This window comes from Petaurus breviceps, unplaced genomic scaffold (assembly GCF_028583685.1).
Source record: "Petaurus breviceps papuanus isolate PSGF00001 unplaced genomic scaffold, PetGlider_PUasm1.0 79, whole genome shotgun sequence".
Taxonomy (NCBI): Eukaryota; Metazoa; Chordata; class Mammalia; order Diprotodontia; family Petauridae; genus Petaurus; species Petaurus breviceps.
The window spans coordinates 23,636,138-23,658,060 of NW_027186523.1; the positions used below are offsets into that span (position 1 = coordinate 23,636,138).

At 34.5% G+C, this 21,923-nt stretch overlaps 1 protein-coding gene across 1 annotated transcript in view; it reads left to right on the plus strand.

The window, feature by feature from the left end:
* LOC138175716 (semaphorin-3E-like) overlaps window positions 1-21,923 on the plus strand; it is a 347,967-nt gene that overhangs the window by 304,014 nt on the left and 22,030 nt on the right. Inside the window, exons 10-14 of the mRNA XM_069106214.1 lie at window positions 7,167-7,258; window positions 8,744-8,785; window positions 9,516-9,682; window positions 18,249-18,316; window positions 19,593-19,732. Coding sequence (XP_068962315.1) covers window positions 7,167-7,258; window positions 8,744-8,785; window positions 9,516-9,682; window positions 18,249-18,316; window positions 19,593-19,732 — 509 coding nt within the window. The remainder of the gene's footprint in view (window positions 1-7,166; window positions 7,259-8,743; window positions 8,786-9,515; window positions 9,683-18,248; window positions 18,317-19,592; window positions 19,733-21,923) is intronic.

Genomic DNA, 21,923 nt, shown 5'->3' on the forward strand with positions numbered 1-21,923 from the left:
CCTTGTCCAAGTTAACCCTTTGTTAACTAGTTTAGGCTTTTATTTTGTCATTTTCTCAACACTCCTGGGAGAAAGATGCTGTTATCATCCTCATTTTGTAGTTGAGGAAACTGGGGCTGATACAGGATAAATGACTTATGCAGAGTCACACAGATGGTGAGTGTCTGAGATCTGATTTGAAGTCAGGTCTTCCTGACTCTAAGCCTAACAGTCTATCCCCTGCACCATGGTACCTGCCTCAATGAATGGAAAATGAAGGAAGGATGAAGTTCACTCTAATAGGGCAGAGAGGAAGGGGGCACCTATCAGATTTAGATGAACAGTGTCAGTGCCAAATAACATTTCATCCAGAAATTGGAATGTGGTATCAAAATCAGGAATATGGCTTCTTCTGCCAGATCCCACAAGATGGTGGAGGCTTTTGGCTGCTTAGTGAGTTTTCAGAAGCTTTAACAAATCCCACTAAAGGAAAGAGATTGGCTTGAAGCTAAGACCACCAAGACCCTTGCCAGAGGACGGTGAGCCTCTAGAACCAATCTTGTCATGTGCTGCACAGGATTTTTCCAAATCAGTGTTCACAATTTCAAAGAAGGAGTGCAGGATTGCAGAACCAGGTCAAAAATGGGAGATAACAAATAGCTTTTATTTGTGTTCATCCCCCTTAATCAAGTACTTGGCCTGGAGTAGTTTCTTAATGGATGTTTACTGAATTAAATTGAATGATCTCAGAAAATAAGAAGCCTGAGGTGAGGCTGTGCACTGAAAGCACTCAAGGAAACATATAACAACCGGCTCTCCAGACGGAAAAAAAAAGTTGTTTCCATGACACACTTTTAAATTTAATCTGAATTATTAACATTTTTCCATCACCTTCCTAAATCCAGACAATCAGTAGAAAATAAATCAAACCCTGATTTATAGCATTGCTGATTTATGAGGTATAAATACTCATACTGTGTATGAGCTGGCTCTAGCATAGCTCCTAGACATTTACCTGGTCCAGGCTTGCAAGTGGCCTGCTCCTGCTCACTTATCACCCACAGTGTGACTTGAAGACACTTGGCTATATTTATTGGTTTGAAGAACTGAAATAAAAATCTTAAAGGCATATTTATAAATCTTGTCTTTTCCCTTGTCTCCAGCAAGAGTGACATGCATTATAAATTCCTCTGTTATATATGTATTTGTTTGATATGCTACAAAATCACTTTTGTTTCTTCCAGAATTCACATGTATCCTTTCTTATAAATAACAATGAAGAAGGGTCTTCATACCTTTATCTCTAGTATAAACTAAGCTAAGAATTTCTCTAGTTAATAATAATAGGCTAGGCTTTTTTTTTTTTTTAACGTATCACACTATGATTTTTTTTTAAATAAATAAAGACATGTTCAAATTGAGAATGGCATGGATTGAGGAATTCATCAAGTGTCCAGTGAATATGATATTGGATACACACACTTTTACATTTCAGTGAATGTTACACATGTTATTTATCTCTCCGGCTCTATAGTAAAATAGTTACCATAGCAGATGATCATTATAAGTTAGTATCTTCCCTGCTATGTCTTTAATCACTCAAACACAGAGACTTGAAGGAATGAAGACATTGGTATGTAATCAAAGTACAGTTTGCATTTCAAACAAAGGCCATGACATTCCAATAATGTTTATTTTAAGGAAGAAAATGGGAAAACACCCCATCTGATTTCCAAAAATTGGCATCTGGCAACAGGTCTATTGTTATCCGGTTCATTTATTCATTGTATGCAGTAAATGTTGATATGTTTAGTGTTGTGTATGGAATACCAAAAGAAATATATCATATGTGTATGTATGTATATATATACATCACTCAAAAATGTAGTTGGCCAAGAGCATCCTTTTAGGATACTAATAAGGTAACAATATTAACTGTTATACTAACAAGTGAAATATTTGACAAAGTGATTAACAGTGAAAAAGTATGGAAAAGACAGTATGTTAAGAAAGAAAAGAATGTGGGTGCATTAGCAGCAGAATGGTCCAAAAAGAAATTTATCAATATTTTCTTCCTATTAGAATATAAATATATTACAAAAAGGGATTCCATTCCTTGTGCCCTCAAAACCTAGCCCAATATCATTTGTAGAGAAATTATGTTAATCCCTTAATATTAAAATTGTTAACCACTTAATATTAATTTTATTATTTATATTATAATTTATATAATTAATAATTATGGTTATTAATTAATCAGTTAATATTAAATTTAATTAAATATTTTATTTTACTTCATTACTTAAAGAGATTCATTCATCCTCCTAAAGTTCTTAACGTGGAGTTTCTTCAAGTTATCACTCTGCCAGGAAGAAGGGTCAAAACAAAATAGGTTTCAACTTTTATAACAAAACTTATAAAAGAAATGCCTACTACCTTTTCATAAGGAACAATTTATTAACTAGGGTTGTATTAGGACTGAATTCCAGTTCCTGTTTATTTTTTGCATTTAACCATTAAAGTTTGGACCCAGTATCTGGAAAATTCATCAAATAATCTGCATTGAAATGTGATTGACTTTCTTATTGGTTCTTTTTGTTTAGAATATTATTTGAATTGAAGCTTATATTTTGAAATTTTATTTATTTGGCTTTGGCATATATAAAATGTTAGTAATAAATTTTTGTTCTATAATCTCTGGGTTCTTTTTCTTAATGGTAAAATATTTCAAATGTAAACATTTTACACAAAGCAGCTTTGCCAGCATTTCTGTAAAGTATACTTCTTATCTAAATCAGAAATAAAAGAAAGTTATAATATGAGTACATCAAAATTCAACATGAATTTCAGAGGAATATTAAGAACAGCGTTCAAAGAACAAAGATAAAATTGGGAATAGGTATTTTGAAAGTGTATTTATAAGGGAGAATTTATTGTAAGAAGCTAAATTTCAGAGAGGGATATTTAACTTTTAGTAACACTCCTTTTGAGTAGCATACTTTCCTTTGAGAGCATGTCTTCAGCCTGTATTTTTTCCATTTCCTCTTTGTATTTATGAAAGGAAATTACCTTTTAAAAACTCTTTACATGGACTCTTTCCCCTAACCTCTATAGCAGTTTTGAAGAATTTTAATTGAAAAACCTTCAGATGGCACCAAAGTAGAAGCATATAGGAAAAACTGGAAAAGTAAAGTATTTTAGATTTTGTGTGGTGACTGTGAGTCATGGAACACAATGGTGTCCAAAGAAGTATGACTAGAAATTAACCAAAGAGCAATGAAGAGGGACATGGTAGATATGAAAAGACTACAATACATTTTTTTAAAGTAATTATGAAAGAGAACAGAGCAAAGTATCAACCAAGAAATACACATGCAAAACGGAGTTGGGATAGTCATGTGGTATGAAGAAAGGATCATCTATGAACAGTTTGTGTCCTCCATTGATGTCCTTGAGATGTAAAAATAACCAAGGAAACTTTTTGAGTGAGCTCCTTGTGGTGAACTCTTAGGGGAAGTCACAGACAAGAATCTTGGTATGATTAAGCAAAAATCTGGTGTTACTCATATCTTTGGAAGGAGTACACCCATTGGTAACATCCCAGATCTTCACCAATTCAATAGACCATTTGAGTATCTGAGTTTAATGGGAAGAGTCCTGGATTTTAAGGGATAGGGCTTCTGACATCAACTCTGATACTTCTTCAGTACTAAGTGGTTTGAAGGGACTGATTCCAACTGATGATCAACTCACCAACTCCATTTATTTTAAAAGATGTGCACAGATAATCTAAGCATGAGCAAGTAACAGTGGGTGAAAGAGTGGTGTAATTGAACAAAAATAGTGTCAAAATGCTAATGCTCAGATGAACTGAGGTTACAGAGGGAAGCTAAGGGGGGGATTGTGTGTGTGTGTGTGTATGTGTTTAAACTAGACGGAGGAAAGTGAATCATATTCATTTCTGGAGATAAATGAGATACAACAAATAAGAAAAAACAGAACTTCTCAATTTCTATTTTGCTTCTGTTTCTTCAGCTAGGAAAAAAGGATAGAACGAAAATGTCTAACGGGGAGTTCATAACCAAAATAAGTAAGAAGACAGTAATGAGATCACTGAGATACCCTTCACTAATTTAAATTAGCTGACCTAGATGATTTACCATCTTTACCAATTGGGCTAGTAGATGCAATTGCTAAGGCATGATCAGTGCTATTTGAAAGGTCATGGAAAATCAGAGAGGCACCTCAGGATTAAGGAAAGGCAAATGTGGAGAGAGAAGGGAGAGAGGGAGTGAGGGAGTGAGGAAGTGAGGAGGAGGGAGGGAGAATAGAGATGACTAATTCTAGGCAAGTGAACTTAGCTTCAATTACTAGGAATATTCTAGAATGAATTGTTAAAGAGATGGTTAGTGATTAACTAGCAAAAGAAGAGGTGATTTTAAAGAGTACACATGACTTCATCAAGGATTGATCATGCCAGACTAACTTTTTTTTTTTGATAGAATTACTAAACTTGAAGATCAGGGAAATCTTTAGATAGTTTGCCTAGATTTTAGGAAAGCATTTCATAAGGCCTCTCAAACTAATCTTGTGGAAAAGATGGAGAGATGTGAACTAGATGAAAATGCAGTTAGATAGATTAAGACCTAGGCTCAAAGAGTAGTAGCAGTTGCTTCAAATAGCAGTTCTCTCATGGTATATACTAGCAATCTGTTCTTGGCCCCTCTTATTAACATTTTTTGATCATAACAGATAAAAATACAGAAAGCATCCTTTTAAAATTTGCAGAAGACATAAAACCGAGGAAAGAAATTTCAAAATATCTTTATTTTTGGAGGGGGGAGGGAAGGGCAATTGGGGTTAGGTGACTTGCCCAAGGTCACATGGTTAGTAAGTGTTAAGTATCTGAGGCTGAATTTGAACTTAGGTCCTCCTAACTCTGGCACTGGTGCTCTACCTAGCTGACCCAATTCCAAAATATCTTGACCTGCTGAATCTTAATTTGATTAAATTCAGTAGTGATATATATATATATATATATATACATACACTCACACACACACACACACACACATATATATAGTCACATATTTGCATTCCACAAATCAATTTCATTTGTACAGGATAATCAGCATCATAATAACTAACATTTATATAGCACTTTACTTTGTCCTAGACACTGTGCTAAACACTTTATAGATATTATTTCATCTGATACTAACAAATCTGTAAATATCCCCATTTTACAGATGAGGAAGCTGAGGTAAATAGCATTTTAAGTGACTTACCAAGTGTCACATAGCTAGTAAGTGTCTGGGTAGCATTCATTCAAATCATAGCTGGATTTGAGCACAGTTCCTTTTGACTCTAGGCCTACCACTTTATCTACTGCCCTACCAATGGCCTGTAATTTCAGTATGAATAAGTAGTGCAAAGTTAATTCAGTCTTGGATTGTATTAAGAGAGATGTGATGGCCAGCAATAAGGAGTCTATAGTCCCTCTTTAGGCTGCCCTATGGAAATTACTATTTAAGAACTATATTGGTAAACTAGAAAGCATCCAGAGAAAGGAAAATAAGATTATAAAAGATCTTAAATCCATGCAATCTACGAAATGATTGAAGGAGGTGAAGGCATGGAATCTGTCTTCAAGTTTTTGAAAGGTTATTATATAGGAGAGAGGTTAGATTGTGAGGCCAATTAGCCTTGATGTCAGGAAAAACTTCATAACAATTAAAACTATCTCAAAGGCCTACCCTAGGAGGTAGAAGAATTCCCCTAGTTGGAAATCTTCAAGCAGAGGCTGGATCTCACTTTGGGGATATTCTATAGTAGAAATTAATTTTGCTTTTGGATTAAAGGAGAAAGCCACTGATCACTTTCTGTGATTCTGCAATTAACTTACTCAAATCTTAGTTTATTTATCTATAAAATGTAGATAATAATACTTGAACAACTACCTCATAGGGATATTATAAACAATGTACTTTGCAAAGCCTAAAAAAGTTTATTACTGTCACCAACATTACTATCATCTAAAAATAACAAGATTTTTGTTATCAGTTATTATTATTATTTCACTATATCTGTGATGACATAGAGCTGCCTACCTCCTTTTATCACTGCTCTACTCTCATATGGTGGAAACAAATAGGCTGTAATATGTTACCTTTTAAAAATTAAGGGTTTTTTAATTTTCTCACCCTTCCCCATGCTCCCCACCAATGAAAAAGACAAAAAGAAAAAAAAAAGAAAATCCATTAACCAAAACAAATGAAAAAAATTCCCACATTGGCCATGTCGAAAAATGTGGGTTATGCTCTACGTATCTAGTCCGTTGATAAGTACTTCAGTGTCAGGAGTTGCATAGCATTCTTCATGTGGTCTGTTGTGTCATGGTTGATCATCATGTTGATCAGAGTTCTCACATCTGTCTTAGATGCTCCTTTATTTTTAAATTTTTTTTTACAGTTTTGCTATTGTACAAATTATTTAGCTGGTTCTGCTCATTCTCCCTTCCCCTGCCCCTGTAGTATATTTCCAATGATGGTCCTATATGGAAAAAGTGGAATAAGATAGATTTTCAAGGAAATATATTATTGTTATCATTATTATCATGAAAATTTTTTATTAGCCTGTATCCAAAACTCCAGCCCATGTCAATATCATATTATATTCAAGAGATAATGTATATATATATATATATCTATATATGTGTGTCTCATATTTGTGACCTAGAAAGATATGTGAATGATCTGCAAACAGAAAGTCTGAGTAAAAATTAGGCTACTTTGGAATCTGCCTTTCATTATTATGTATCGATAACAGATTTGGACACAGCCAGATAATAAAGTTCTGTCAGTTAACAAATCAATAATTCATGAGAAATTAATTTATTTGACTGTATCTACTAGTAAATATCATTCATATATATACACACAGACATACATATATGTGTGTGTGAATATAATAGCATAATTGACCTTTGTATGTGTGTGTGTGTCTTCTTTTCTTTAGCCAGTACTAGACTGAGTCAGGGGAAAAAATGTGCTACAAAAGGGGGTTGTAAAAGGGATTTTTTTGCACTTATGATTTTTTCTCTAATAATAATCGTTTTTTTCTTTTATTTATCTGAAAAAATTGTCATGTAACTTCTAAATTCTTCTTGCTTTCCTTTTCTTTTCTAGATAGTGGCATTGTGCTAAAAGTAATCACAATTTACAACCAGGAAACAGAATCAATGGAAGAAGTAATTCTAGAAGAACTACAAGTATTCAAAGTATGTATGGGTGGCAGCAATTATTTTTAATCCACAAATAATTAAACAGACTATTATATTACTAGAAATCTAGTCATAAAATCAATTTTTTCTAGATTATGTATTTTGAGTTCCAAAAGAACTTGAAGTTGAAAAAGTATTAAAAATCCAGATATGATATTTTTTTCTTTTAATTTTCTGTTCAAATAAGGAGGGCAGTGTTTTCCCAATAACAATATATTTTAACATATTCTATAATAACAAAAAATACCCATTTCCTAAGCCATCAGGAAATTAGTTCCAGTATTTTCTTGTTATAATTTGTACAAAATAGTATCAATTTGGGCAAGCATTTTGGAAATAAATATTTTAACTAAAACAAAAAAACTTGACAAATACTAAATGTAACATATATTAGTTTCCCTTAGAATATCTTTATCATCTGTTCATTCTACCTCTACCTCTCATCTCTTCACTTCCTTTTCTCCTACAGAATGCTACCACAGGATTCTCTCTGACTGCTACCTCTCAGGATGCTCAGTGCTTTTGAAGTATTTTTGCTCACCATTAAAGAAAATGTTACCTGAGTAGAGACACTTGATAGTAGAAATGCATGAAAATAGAAGATGGCTCAAAAGTCTTAATGCAGTTTTAGGCTATTAAAGTTTATTTGAAGCTAGGTTTAAAAAAAAGCTATTAAAGCTTCAAACTCTCAGACTTATAGGCCATCCTCTAATTTCATTGATATAGAACAATATATTTTCTTTTTCCTTTCTATTTATTATAAAATTCTGTTTCCTTTCTAATTCCATTCTAAAAATGTCTATTTTCTTTACCGTAGAAAAGACATTTTATAAGGAAATGAGCTGGTATATATAAATAGCTAGGCCTTAATATCTGTATTTATTATTTTTTAAACCTTGTCTCAAAATGCCTTTTCCTTTAAAATATTTGCAGACGAAAATTTGAATTCTAGTGAGGCAACACCTTTTCTAACTTCTTTCTGTAGACAGACAATATTATTTGTGGAGGGTAGGCAAATATAGACTGGCAGATTTATGGTTAACCATTTGGAAATATTTCCTATATTATTCATTCATCTATGAAAATATGAATGTGGTACAGTAGGTTGAAAATCATTGCCTGAATGAGTGAAGGCTAAAGCCAAATAGAAGATAGTGTGGTACCATGGAAACAGTACTCCCTCTGGAGTCAGGTTCAAATTTTGTCCACAGTGCTACCTGTATAAATCTTGAGCAATTCATTTAACCTACCTTTGCCTCAGTTTAAGTGTGAATTGAGAGGATTGGAGTAGATTACCTCCAAGATCCCATCCAGCTCTAGATTTCTAACCAGTCACGCTGGTTAAATTATCTACTGCTTTGTTTAACAAAGCTTACATTTATATAGTGCATCGAGGGGAAAAAAGTTAATCACTGTTCTTTCCTTTAAACTTATTTAAAAGGTACTTATATATTTTAAAACTGATCATCTTTTCCCTTTCAGGTTCCAGTTCCTATTATTTCCATGGAAATTTCTTCAAAAAGAGTAAGTCTTTTTCACTGTGGTTTAATTACCATGAAATGATCTATGACATAATGGATTGATATCAAATGTACATGTGTGTCATAATATAATCCCTTTCCAATGGAACAACTTACAGGTTCATTTTATTAAAAAAGACATACAATTTAACTTTTAATAGATTTCTTTGTCTGTTATGCCCAGCAGAGGAATCTCTTCACTGGGAGTTCTCTAGATTAATGAAATTACAGGTCAGTGCAAGATAAAGAAGAAAGGACAATGGAAGTCAGCTTGCTGTCTACAATCTTTGCATTGCTTTGTTCCCTTGAGATCCTTAAATAACATTTGTAATTTTCTTAGATCATAACAGAATCCTGTCTAGACATAGGCTGATAAAAGGATCATTTATTGCATTTTCATCTACTTCTCTGATTCTTAATAGTTTTTATTCCACTATTTTTAAGTCTATGGAACCATTTTATAACTTTGTGAAATGAAATGTTGCCATCCTTCATGTTTTGCTGATATAAGCACAATGTCTCTTCCTTTTCTGTTTAGAATTAGGAGGTCAATATCCATTTCCAATTAAAAGGCTTAGGAGAGGAGAGGGAGTGCAGTATGATTAGTGGTTGGAAACTAGTCCAGTGGAAATCTATGCCTAGTCAGGAATATTTAGACGTGGGTCTGTATGTTGTAGGTTAGTGGAAAATTGTTCATTTTTGTCATTGGAAGTCCTTACCCTTGATTTCTACAGCAACAGTTGTACATTGGATCTGAATCTGCAGTGGCCCAAATCCGATTCCATCAGTGTGATATGTATGGTACGGCTTGTGCTGATTGCTGCCTTGCAAGAGACCCATACTGTGCATGGGACGGTATATCCTGTTCCCGTTATTACCCAACAGGAACACATGCAAAAAGGTAAAAATGGTGGCTTCTCAATTACATATTTTGAGATATACTATAATCATTTGATATGTAGAACTTTTCTTCTCTAGAGAAATGGTTAGTAAAGGCTTGTCTTCTGAAGTGAAATGGAATTAAAATCAATCAATTTAAGGGAAGATCAATGAGCTCTAGAACTACATAGACCAAAAAAGCATTGATTTTCTTTAGTTCGCCTTTCAATATGTTAACTTATGCACTTTGAAATATTGTCATTGAACTGTTGAACCCCTAAGATATGCTAAAATATATCTATATATACACATACATACATATATATGCACACATATAGACATATATGTATATATGTATGTATATATGTGTGTATGTGTGTGTGTGTGTGTGTGTGTGTGTGTGTGTGTGGTCACTGGAGCACTAGATTTGGAGTTAGAGAGTCTGGATTTTAATTCCATTTCTGTCACTTATTGCTTATGTGATTTGGGATAAGTTACATCTCTTCCCTAGGTCTCATTTTGTTATATGTTAAAATTGAGAGGATGGACTAAATCTTATAACCTTAATGGTCTTCTGTTGGTCTTTTATTTTATTTTGCTTTCTGGCGGGGGAAGGGTAGGGCAGTTGGGGTTGTGACTTGCCCAAGGTCACACAGCTAGTTTTTGTGTTAAGCATCTGAGGCCGGATTTGAATTCAGGTCCTCCTGACTCCAGGGCCGGTGCTCTATTCACTGTGCCACCTAGCCGCCCCATTCTGTTGGTTTTTTAACATAGTAAACACAAAAGACATGAAAAAATCTATACCCATGTATGCATGTGTATATGATGTGTATGTATGTGTGTCTATAAAAAGATTAAAGATATAGACATATATGTATATACATATGTTATGTGTCTATATAGAAAAATTAAATAGGCTATACATATATAGTCTAGATCTTTCATTGAATCTTTATCTCTCTATATTATATATATGTATATATGTATTTATAATTTCTAGATCTGTAATTTCTTGATGTGGTAAACTCTTGATATAGAAACTGTATCCATTGATGCCAATCTCTAATTTAGAATCTTATAGACCTTCTTGGCCTCTGATGTTTCATATGTTAGATGAAGCACTTGTAACTAGAGCTTACCAACTCTAAAACAACCCCTTTTATTCACTATACTCTGTGGTCTTTCATGAACTATTTCACCCACTTTATTAATCGTATTCTTATTTTCCTATTTCTATAGAAAATCATTAAATTATTTTAAAATTTTCATAGAAAAAAGATAATCAAGATTTGAGTAAAAAGGACACGTGTGGGGGTGACTAGGTGGTGCAGTGAATAGATCACAGGCCCTGAAGTCAGGAGGACTTGAGTTCAAATCTGGCCTCAGACATTTGACACACTAGCCATGTGACCTTGGGCAAGTCACTTAACCCCAACTGCCCTGCCCTACCCCCTCCAAAAAATCAAAAAACAACAACAACAACAAAAACGAAAAAGGACATGTGTGTCCCCAGGGAATATGTAATACAAAAGACTTTGTAAGTGAAAAAAGAGAGGCAGTATGGTATTATGGGGAGGCAACTAGAAATGAAGAGAGCACTGGCCTGGAGTCAGGAAACTCTGAATTCAAATTTGGTCTCAAATACATACTAGCTGTGTGACCCTGGGCAAGTCACACAATCCCTATTTATTTCTCTTCCTCGTTAAAATGTTGATACTCTGGAGAAGGAAATGGGAAACCCTTTTAGTCTCTTTGCCAAGAAAACCCCATGGATAACGTCCACAGAGTCATGTAGAGTTGGTTCCAATTGAACAACAGCAACAACGACACTATATAGTTGACGTACTACTAGCTTCTTGAAGTCAAGAACACTAGGTTTTCTTTCAGATTTCCTTACTAAAAATTGCTTGATCCTGGGAGTAACACATCTTCTCAGTGTCTCCTGCAACTTTCTAGGACTTTACTAAGTCACGAAAAAATTGGGATATACATACACAATGGGAGAACTCCAGGTTGATGAAATCAGAACTTCTTCTCTTAAGTAATAAAAATGTGAAAAGATCAGCTACTTAATATATGGTCCTACCATAAGAAATGAATGACCGTAGTCTTCTGAGTTGCATTCACATATTAAAATCACAAAATGGGTTTACAAGGTTTGCCTTATTGGAAGAATATGTTTTTCCTATTTTAAAAAGGATATGGAAAGCAATAATGATCATTAATTTTATATAGATAAATAACTACATATGTCTATAGATAGAGCTAGATAATTATATATGTATGTATATAGATTCATTATGTATAAGTTCATGAACTCTCAGTACCATATCACTGTGTTAAAAAAGATAGTATTCATTTCCATTCCATTCCCACCCCTAACCTTTCCATTTGCTATTTACTCCCATCTTCTTGTAGCAGTAGAAGCTGGAGATTCTCAAACTAAGTCAGTCCTAATTGCATCCAGAAGAAATTAATTCTTTAATTTATGAGATGACATTGGGAAGGCAAGGGAACGAGTAAAATTGAAAAGCCTTTTAGATAAGACACAAAGTGAATGTTATGCACAAGCAGGAAAGTAAATGATTTTTTTAAGGGGGGGGCAATCCTTAAAGATTCCAGTAGGACATTTTATATTTGGGGGAAAATATCAAGATAAATCCCTACTGAGAACACATGAAACCAATTTATGGATGATTTCTCTTAAAGATAGTGCTACGTACCTGGCGATAGCAGCAGTCTGCCTGCCGATTTAATTCTATGCTTTATCTATGAAAATAATAAAACAATATTAAAATAATAGATAGCTATAGTTATGTGTTCATAGAATACATATGAATGTATGTATTTCTTCCTAAGCCAACCACTTCCTACATTACTCATCACCTGAAACAGGCATTTTGTCAATGAATAAATAAAACAGGCCATATAAGAAATTATGAGCATTCTGTATATAAGCAGACACATATAAGTGTATTTTTAGAAAATTGGTGTCAAGGAACTTAGCATCATATTGGAATTTCCAGTACTTAATAGATTTGTAACCAAGAGCAAGCCACTGTCACACATCTAGTAAGTGCTGGAGGTTCAGATAGCAGATGAGACCTTTCTGATTCCAGGTCATGTAACCTTTCTCATTGCTGAGTGAGCAATATGCTGAATGAGTAAAGAAGTCTGACATTTATTATTTAAACCTTCACAGAATAGCTTCATGTGGAAAGGTGCTACAAAACAATTTAATCAAATGTGCTGTGTTTGCGAAAGTTTTCAAAATTTACCGTTTACCTGGAAATCAATAGCACTAAGTGGCCTATACAGAAATTCCAACTGAAACAGATGTATCCACTTTTTCCACCCTGCCTTAGATCAACTGCTGCTTGTCTTAGAAATCCATGCCTGGAAGGCACAAAAAGTGTTTAGATAAACATGAAATGGGGAAATGGCAAGCTGCTACACATAAAGGATTCAGAGATTTAAGAGAAAAAAAAATAAATTCTAAAATAAATCCTTGCATTTGCCCCATGTCCTCTGTGCCAGCTGCTTCTAATCTGTTTCATTTGAAAGTGAATATTTTAACTCCTAGGCAAATGCATGACCTATGTAATTAATGAAACGTGTGACTTAATTCAGTACACGTGAAAGACAGAGAGAAATCCCTTCCCTACCCCCACTCAAACTCCAAGGACTACAGTTCTGCATATGTCATTGCCATTTTGTAAAAGAAGAAGAATTCCTAAGTTACTTCAACAGGAATATATTTGAACTCTGGGGTTTCTCAAGAAACCAAGGTATTTATTTAATTACTATGTAGTTTTGTGACTTTTTTAAAAAAAGAAAATGATTCATTTTGTAGATAAAATGACCAAAAAGAAGATAAAGCAAAGGTACAAAGTGAGAAGCAGTGGGTCATAGGTTCATTGTTTTTGTTTCTCCTTTTTACTAAATAGTTATTAATATCTTTTTTTTTCCTTTGCCTGCATTTCTTCTGTAGCCCTCTTCTCACTCCCTCCCTGAAAGTCATGCCATATAACAAAGTGGTGTTGTTTTTTTTAAGAGAAAGAGAAAATAAGTAAAACCAACAAATGTATTAAGACATCTGACAATGTGTAATATTACATAATGTTTGACCCCCTAACTCTGCAAATTCAGATGGATGTTAAGATCATAGATCAAGAACCAGAAGGAACTTCAAAGATCATCTGTTCCCTTATTTTATGGACAAAGAATCTGATGCTAAAAATAGTAAAATGACTTGCCCATGCTCAGATAGGTAGTAATTAGAAGTAGGAAAGTGAACATAGGCCCTCTAGTTGTAGGGCCAGACAGTGCTTTGTTCACTCTGCAACACTACCTCCCTTCCCCCAAGTGATCTAAATATATCATCACAGCTTGATTGTAGGATAGTGGTATGTAGTGTATACTTTTATTATACACACACACACACACACACACAGAGGAGTGTATATTGTAGTATATTAATGTAGTATGCTTATTAAAATTGTGGATAATAATTATTTGCTTTGATGGAATAGTTAGTTTGAATAACTGATTAGTTCAAGGAAATAGTTTTTGGCATATGGTCCATCATACAAGAAAGTACAGAAAAGGACTGAGAAAAAAGGAACAAAGAGGCCAGTGAAGATTTGCTTAGAGAAAGTTAAGTGGGTAGGATGAAGAATATGAGGGAATGTGGGAAGTGAAGGGATGTGGGTGAAAGTCTTACTCATTAACTTTACCTATTTTAGTTCCATAAAGTACTAATGGAGATGTGTCAAATGGCTTCAGTTTTTGTGAGCCATCACCTACCCCTAGAGGGGTCTTTGTGGATAAGTTCCAATACATGAAGGGAAAATTGTTTGCTTTTATAACAGATCATTTTTACTAAAGACCTGGCTAGAAGCAGAAATTGAAAACTTGTTATTAAAATAAATAGTTCTCTGTTCTCAGAGTGAAAATGACCCAACAGGGGAAAATTAATATATAACAAAAATCACTACATTCTTTCAAAATATAGCAAAATTTCTCTTTTCTGGTTTTTATATTTTATTTATCCTTAACCCTTTTTGATAATGTTTCTAAATGTGAATATGTTTAAAATTTAACTAATCCCCAATTCAAAGTATTATTTAAAATAGTTGTAATGAATTATTATTTATGAAATCACATAATGCATCACAACTCTATGAGAGATATCTTTATTTTAATCTCCCCAATAATATTAAAACAAAATGTGTGTTTATTATTCATTTTTGTCCTCATTATACATTTTTAGAGTTGTCAATTCCTTGACCATAATTTGTTCCCCCTTCTCCAATTCTTGCTTCATACTTTTTTTTCAGGGATCTGTAATTTGATTGCAATGGACCCTCTCTCCCACAATACATATTTTCAATTTTGCAAATCCTCTATAACTTAATTCCTGATCTCTCCCATTTGCTATGGCTGAAATAGTCATCACCCTACATGTCTCCTGGTGATGAGTCTCTCCAAATTTTATCAGACATTGAGTCCATCAGAAGGCCTCTACTCAAAGCCTTTTTCACTTGGTAGAACTTGCCAGAATCTATGTTTGAATACCAAAGCCTTTGAAAACCGAATCGTTTCCACAGCACAATGAAGCTTCAAAGTTACACATTACAAGAGGCCCTTGTCTCTTGTCATAACAAATTTTACACACCACCATCCCCTGTAATGTTAATTTCTTTGACTTTGTCATTTCTTTCACTACTTTTTTCAGGAGGACTATGTCTTAATACTACTTAAACAACAATTAGTGGAGGGAAAAATACTGAGTTAGAACTGCCTCATAATGCTTTTTATTTGTTTGATTATATCTTAGTTCTAGAACACTTTTATAATATCTATGGACATGAAATAATATGAAAGGGGTAGAATTTGTCTTTTTCTTTAAGTTCTAAGTCTTTAGGCCGCTAGAATATGACTTTTCCATTCTTTCTTGTACCAAGATTCCAACTGAGAGTTTATTATAAGCTTAGTATTTTGGTGAAAATTTTCCTTAGGTAGCAGTTGAGAAGTGAGGCCATCCAGCAATCATATGTAAACATATATAAATACCTATCTTGCCTAGCTTTACATAGGCACATTCATGCATCTATTGACTGAAATAAGATTTGATCCCATCCTTGAAGAATAATTTGTCCTAGATTTTATTTAATTCTCACGATTTCCCAATTATGGTACATAGTTTTCATTCAATTCAGCAGCATGTTTTGTCTACCTGCTATGTGCAAAGAAAGTCCTGTGTAGAATTCATAATAAACAAGAATGCAAACCTGGACCTAAGGTTACATTGAAAAGGAGACATAAAATTTATACACATATTTCAAAATGAACCTAGTTTTCAAAGACATTATCATAGTTGCTCATCAGTATTTTTAATTATAGAATTTTAAATTTATAGTATCCTCCAACATAACTAGTTTATTTTAATGACTGTCTTCCTGCATCTTTCTTTGTTGAAATATTTGCACTTACTTTACAGAAGCAAATTTTAATTCTTTGTGTACTACAGTATTGTGACTCCTTAGCTTACAATATCTGGAAAAAAAATAGTCTGAACCTCAAATTCTGTAAAGGATCTGTGATCCAATCTGAGCACTTCCTTTAATGATACAGATTGTAACTCACCTATACCTGCCAATCTCATATGATCTTTGTTCATGCTTTCCCTTAAGGAATTACCAGAAAAATAATTGTTGTTATAATTATGGTCATTTCTTTCAAGGAGATGCTCAGGTTGATTAGGCTCATTCATTTCTCATTATTTCAGAAAGGCAACCTAGAGCTGTTCCTCCCATTAAATTCTGGGCCCCACTCAGAATTATTCTGCTGCCTCTCTCAAATCTATTTGGATGGGCAACATTCAATTATAAGATGTTAAACCCTTCATAAATCTTAATACCACATATAAATTTGAGGTTTATCGTAATTATTGTTTGAGAAATAGGTAATCTTCATCTATTTGATATTTTAAAGTTAGGCTATACTCTTTTAAAGAATTAAGGTTGGGGCGGCTAGGTGGTGCAGTGAGTAAAGCGCCGGCCCCAGAGTCAGGAGAACCCAAGTTCAGTTCAGGCCTCAGACACTTAACACCCACACAAAAAATACTAGCAGTGTAACCTTGGGCAAGTTACTTAACCCCAACTGCCCTCCAAAAGGCAAAAAACAACAAAAAAAAATTAAGGTTAAGTCTCACTAGAAGGGAAATGGAAAGGTGGGTGTGAATAAGCTAAAACACATTTTTTAATAAAAATTGTGTAGTAAACAATAAAGGATAGAATCAGAGATGGGTAGGAACAAAAAAAAGGAGATGGATTTGTCATTTAGAAAGAGCAGTAAATAACCAATATACAGTCTGCATGCTCTATTGATATTCATACTTAATATTCAGTATATAGAAGTTCCCCAGCACATTGTAGAGGATCTGTCATATGATATGGACAAGAACAGAGTAAGGAGAGTTGCCACCTGTGCTGATGGAGCGAGAACCTATATAAATGAGATTACAGATTCATCAAAGTATAAAAGTTGAATAGGGAATCTTTTCCCCTTCTGCATTTTTATTCTATCTATGTCATTGTCTGTGAAAATTTTTAATTTAATAGTTTTTTATATAAATGATTATTTGACAAGAGGTATGATATTTCAAAAAGGTACATCTTGACCAGACCTTTGAGTCCTTTACTCCCAATGTAGAAACTCCTTCCATAAATACTGAATAGCAACAAATTTGTTACTTTTCTTAGAGAGCTGACTAGGGCACTAAAAGGTTGAGTCTTACTCAGAGCCATATAACTAAATTGTGATCAATAGGTCTTAATCCCATTTTCTTACTCCAGGGATGTCCCCCTAACCATTACACACTTCTTATCATTTCAGAAGGGTATTTATGAAAGAAAATATTGTTTAATATATTTTTTTAAAATTACCTTCTAATACAACTTTTATATTATTTCAGTCTATATAATATGTCTGTGATAAAATCTGAAAATAAGAATTCTAAATAAAGGTATATAATTAATGATAAAATAAGAAGTTAATATTAATATTGTTCTTCCTTAACAATCTTATTTATGCTGATTTATCTTGATAGAGAACAAAATGTTCAGATAAAAATACAATATTTGAAGAAATGTACTTAAATATGTTTTTGTTTCAAATAAATATGATTCTTCTACTCCCACCATCCCAACCCACAAATATCTATTATCACCCTGTGTTGATTTCAAACCAAAAGGCCTTTCAAATAGCTGTTTGCATAATACTATTTTGACAAAGGGCAGTAGTTTTTACAACTTTTGCTTTGGGATTCACATTGAATCCTATGGGGCTGTATAAAATATGTTTTTTTCTATGGTTCTTAGTCCCTAAAGAATATAATTTTTCCCTTTAGTAACATTTGACAGAAATGAAGAAAAGAACATAACTGAGATTTTCTCCTTGTTTAGTATGACTGATCAATTTTTCAGGAGCAAAATTCTCCATGAACTTGTTATGCAGGTGGTTGTTTTTTAACTCTGGAAAATTGAAAACTGTATATCTTCTAAGCACTGCATTTTTCCCCCTAGACGTTTCCGAAGACAAGATGTTCGGCATGGAAATGCAGCTCAGCAGTGTTTTGGACAGCAGTTTGTTGGTAATCGAAACATAAATTGCTACCAGTTGCTTTGAGCATACTTTACAGATAACTATAGCAAAAAGCATTAAACATCTAATATGAAGGACCATAGTTATCTTTGCAGTCGACCTTCATAAGAGTAATGCTTACTGAAACATTATGTTTCTTTGAAGGGTGAAGAGAGACTTTAAATAGAAATTATTTTTAAATGAAAAAAAAATTCTTTTTTACTTGAAAGCATTAACAACTTACAACAGGATTCTCTAGATATTTCAAACCAATATATCACCCTGCCCTTAATATAAATGACTTGTTGACTCCAGAACTATTTATGTCTGACATTTATATGGCACGTTAAAATTTGCAAAGCATTTATATGCATTGTGGCATCTGTTCTTTGTAACAACATAGGTATTATTAATCCCATTTTTATAGATGAGGAAAAGGAGGCTCATAGAGGTTCTAACTTATCTAGAGTCAGACAAGAAATGTCAGAAGCAGTATTTTAAGCCACACCTCCCTGACTCTAAACAGAATATTCTTTCCACTATACCACATTTTCAGTATACCCAGACACTTCCTCATTCCACTTTCTTTTCTACCTGTCAAGAACTGCCTTGTTCCCTGATCCCTCATTCCTCTGCTATGACCAAGTTTACCTACTTTCTTTCATCTATGAAACGTGGCCTACCAATACTTTGATACCAATTCCAGTACTAGAAATGTGAGTCATAAAGTGTCCTTGCTTCACAAAGTTCTAGGTTTGACATTAGACCATGTTTTTGCTGCTTATTCTGCGTATCAATTGCTCCAACTTCTTCCTAGAAGGTTAACTCTGGTTGCCTAAAAGCCTAGTCCTAAGGCCTTAGTTCCTTTTCACCTGAGATTTTTATACTTAATTATTTGAATTGACAAAACTTGCTTCATTATCTGTAGAGACGTGCTGTGTTTGTTTATCCCCACCTTAGCTAACTTCCTGACTGTGACCACTGACCCTATGGAAACTTTCCATCCCCTCTAATATCCAGTCAAATTCCCATTCCTGACTGTCTCTAAACATCTCGATGCCTTTTCTTCTCATGTCTTGGCAAAACATTTATTTTAAAAAACCTGCTTAATGGACCTAGATCTAAATGAGTAAATCCTGAGAAGCTGTCCAACTTTGATCTTGAAATAACATTATTTGCCCTTAAAAGACAAGAGCTTCTTAGTTTGTGACAGAGATAAATCAGGGAGAGGAAAAAAAAGAAAGAGAAAGAGAAGCTAAATACTAACTCCAAAATTTCCTTTACAGGAGAAGTGTTAGATAAGACTGAGGAACGTTTGGCCTATGGTATAGAATATAACAGCACTTTGCTGGAATGTACTCCACGATCACTGCAAGCAAAAGTCATCTGGTTTGTACAGAAAGCACGTGAAACAAGAAAGGAAGAGGTAATTCCTCATTTAATTCTATATGTTTATTAAAAGTGTCTAAAAAATTATTTTTACTTGAAAGCATTAACAACTCAAAACAGGATTCTCTAGATATTTCAAACCAATATGTCACTCCACCTAGATATTTACTGATCTGAATTGACGTCGCCTTAAACCTTTTATTTTTTAAATCATCATTTTCAATAGTTATCAGTCCTCACATTCAAGTTCATTTAACTTGGTTGCTGGAAACAGAAAGTTAATCTACAAAGGGGTGGGCCTGCCACACTTAAGGAACTAGAGGAACTAGTGTGGCCTGGAAGCCACAGGTCCCCATGTCTGTCCTAGAAGAATCATCAGTCCTTCTGAATGAATTTGATGTTAGCATGTCACATTAGTTTTCCAAAATTGTAATGCTAATTTCTCACTAAAGTTCATCTCTGATATCTCATCGTGGCATAGCTATTACCCTACATTCTCAAAGGCTATTCTAAAAAAGGACAAGTTTTGCAAGTCCTGCCAAGTGAGAAAGCCTAAATCAAGGGAAGTATGAAAATTAGTCATAAATCTCTGAAATTCAAAGATCTGTCTAGTTAAGTATGAAGAAATTCAACATAAGATTGATCAATATTGGGATTTTTTCAGCAATCATGATCTAAAAACCAACCAATCAGCCAGCTTTTGTTAAGCACTTACTAAGTACCAGTGATACAAAAAGAAACATGAAACAGTCTAAGACTTCAAGGAGCTTACATTCTAACAAAAGATTATGTGTAAATAGGCAAACATAGGTGGCAGTATTTCTTGGTTACAGGAAATAATCATGATGATAAAGTCATCAATTGTGATTAGATAAACGAAAGTTCTGGTAAAAGAATAGTATTTTACTTAGCATCACTGCTATGTTCAGTCAGATAATTTTAAATGAATACCATTTCTTCAGTCAGGCTGTTGACTCTCATTTCATAATTTTCTTTTATTGTTCTCATTTCTCTTCCCAATTTTTCCTCCACTTCTCTTATCTGCTTCTTAAGGTCCTCTATGGCCTGTAACCAGCTCGTATTTTCCTTTGAAGCTTTCGGTGCAGGAGTTCTGACTTCACTGTCTTCCTCCTGTTCCTTTTGCTCCTTTTCATCCCCAAAATAGGAGTGTAATGTTGGAATCTTTTGTCTTCTTTGTTTCCTTTGTCTGGTCATGTCGCCCCTCAGTCACTTGACCCCTGGGCTTTTTGGCACAGTAGGACTCTGCCACCAGACAGGGGAGCTTTCGTCCCAAATGCTAGGGTTTTCTCAGTTGCTGGAGGTATTAGATGGGTACCCTCTCTGAGGTCTCCACTTGCTCTGGAAAGCTGGGCACATACCCCAGGACCTCCACCCTAGACTGCAATCCAGATCCAAGCAGGTTAAAGCAAGAGGGATTACCCCTCAGACTGGTGCTTGGTCCCCCTACACTCTGCAGGCCACGAGCTGAAGCTGCCATGTCGCACTGGCTGGCTGTGCTGGTGCCTCAGCAGCTTCTTGCCCCGGGGGCAAAAGCCATGCACTCCCACTTACTGGTCCCAAAGTCCAGACTGCACTGACCTCTTACTTTGTCCTTCACATCTGTGTGTTGATAAATCTGGAAAAAGGCCACAGCTGTTGCTAATCTGGAGTCCCTCAGGCCATGGCTGGTCAGGCCCACCCTGGGGCTAAAGCCTCTGTGTGGGGCTGGGCTAGGCTCTCAGAGCGCTGAGCTGGATTCCTGCTGTCCTGCTGGGCTGTCCTCAGTGGGAGGTTAGCTTCTCTGTGTCATTTTGTGGGTTCTGCAGCTCCAAAGTGTGTTTAGAGTCCCCTTTTTACATGGATTGGGGAAGGTGGAAGCAGGAGCTGCGGGGAGGTCCTGCTTCTATGCTGCCATTTTGGCTCCCCCCCCTTTTGGTCTCATGAATACCATTTTGTAAACAAAATGATTTGTCAATGAGGTAAATTATTTTTCTAAGAAAAAGATTAACACTATCATCATTATCAAAAGGAATTTATTAAATGCCCGATTGGATGGTTTTAGAATACGGGTCATTACTTGTGAACCACAAAGACACAGTCCCTGCCCTGTAGCAGTCCACTGGTTAAACCAGGGGATGGTAAGGATAGAAAATAATAATAATAATAATAATAATAATAATAATAATAATAATAGTTGGCATTTATTTAATACTTCAGCATTTGTAGAA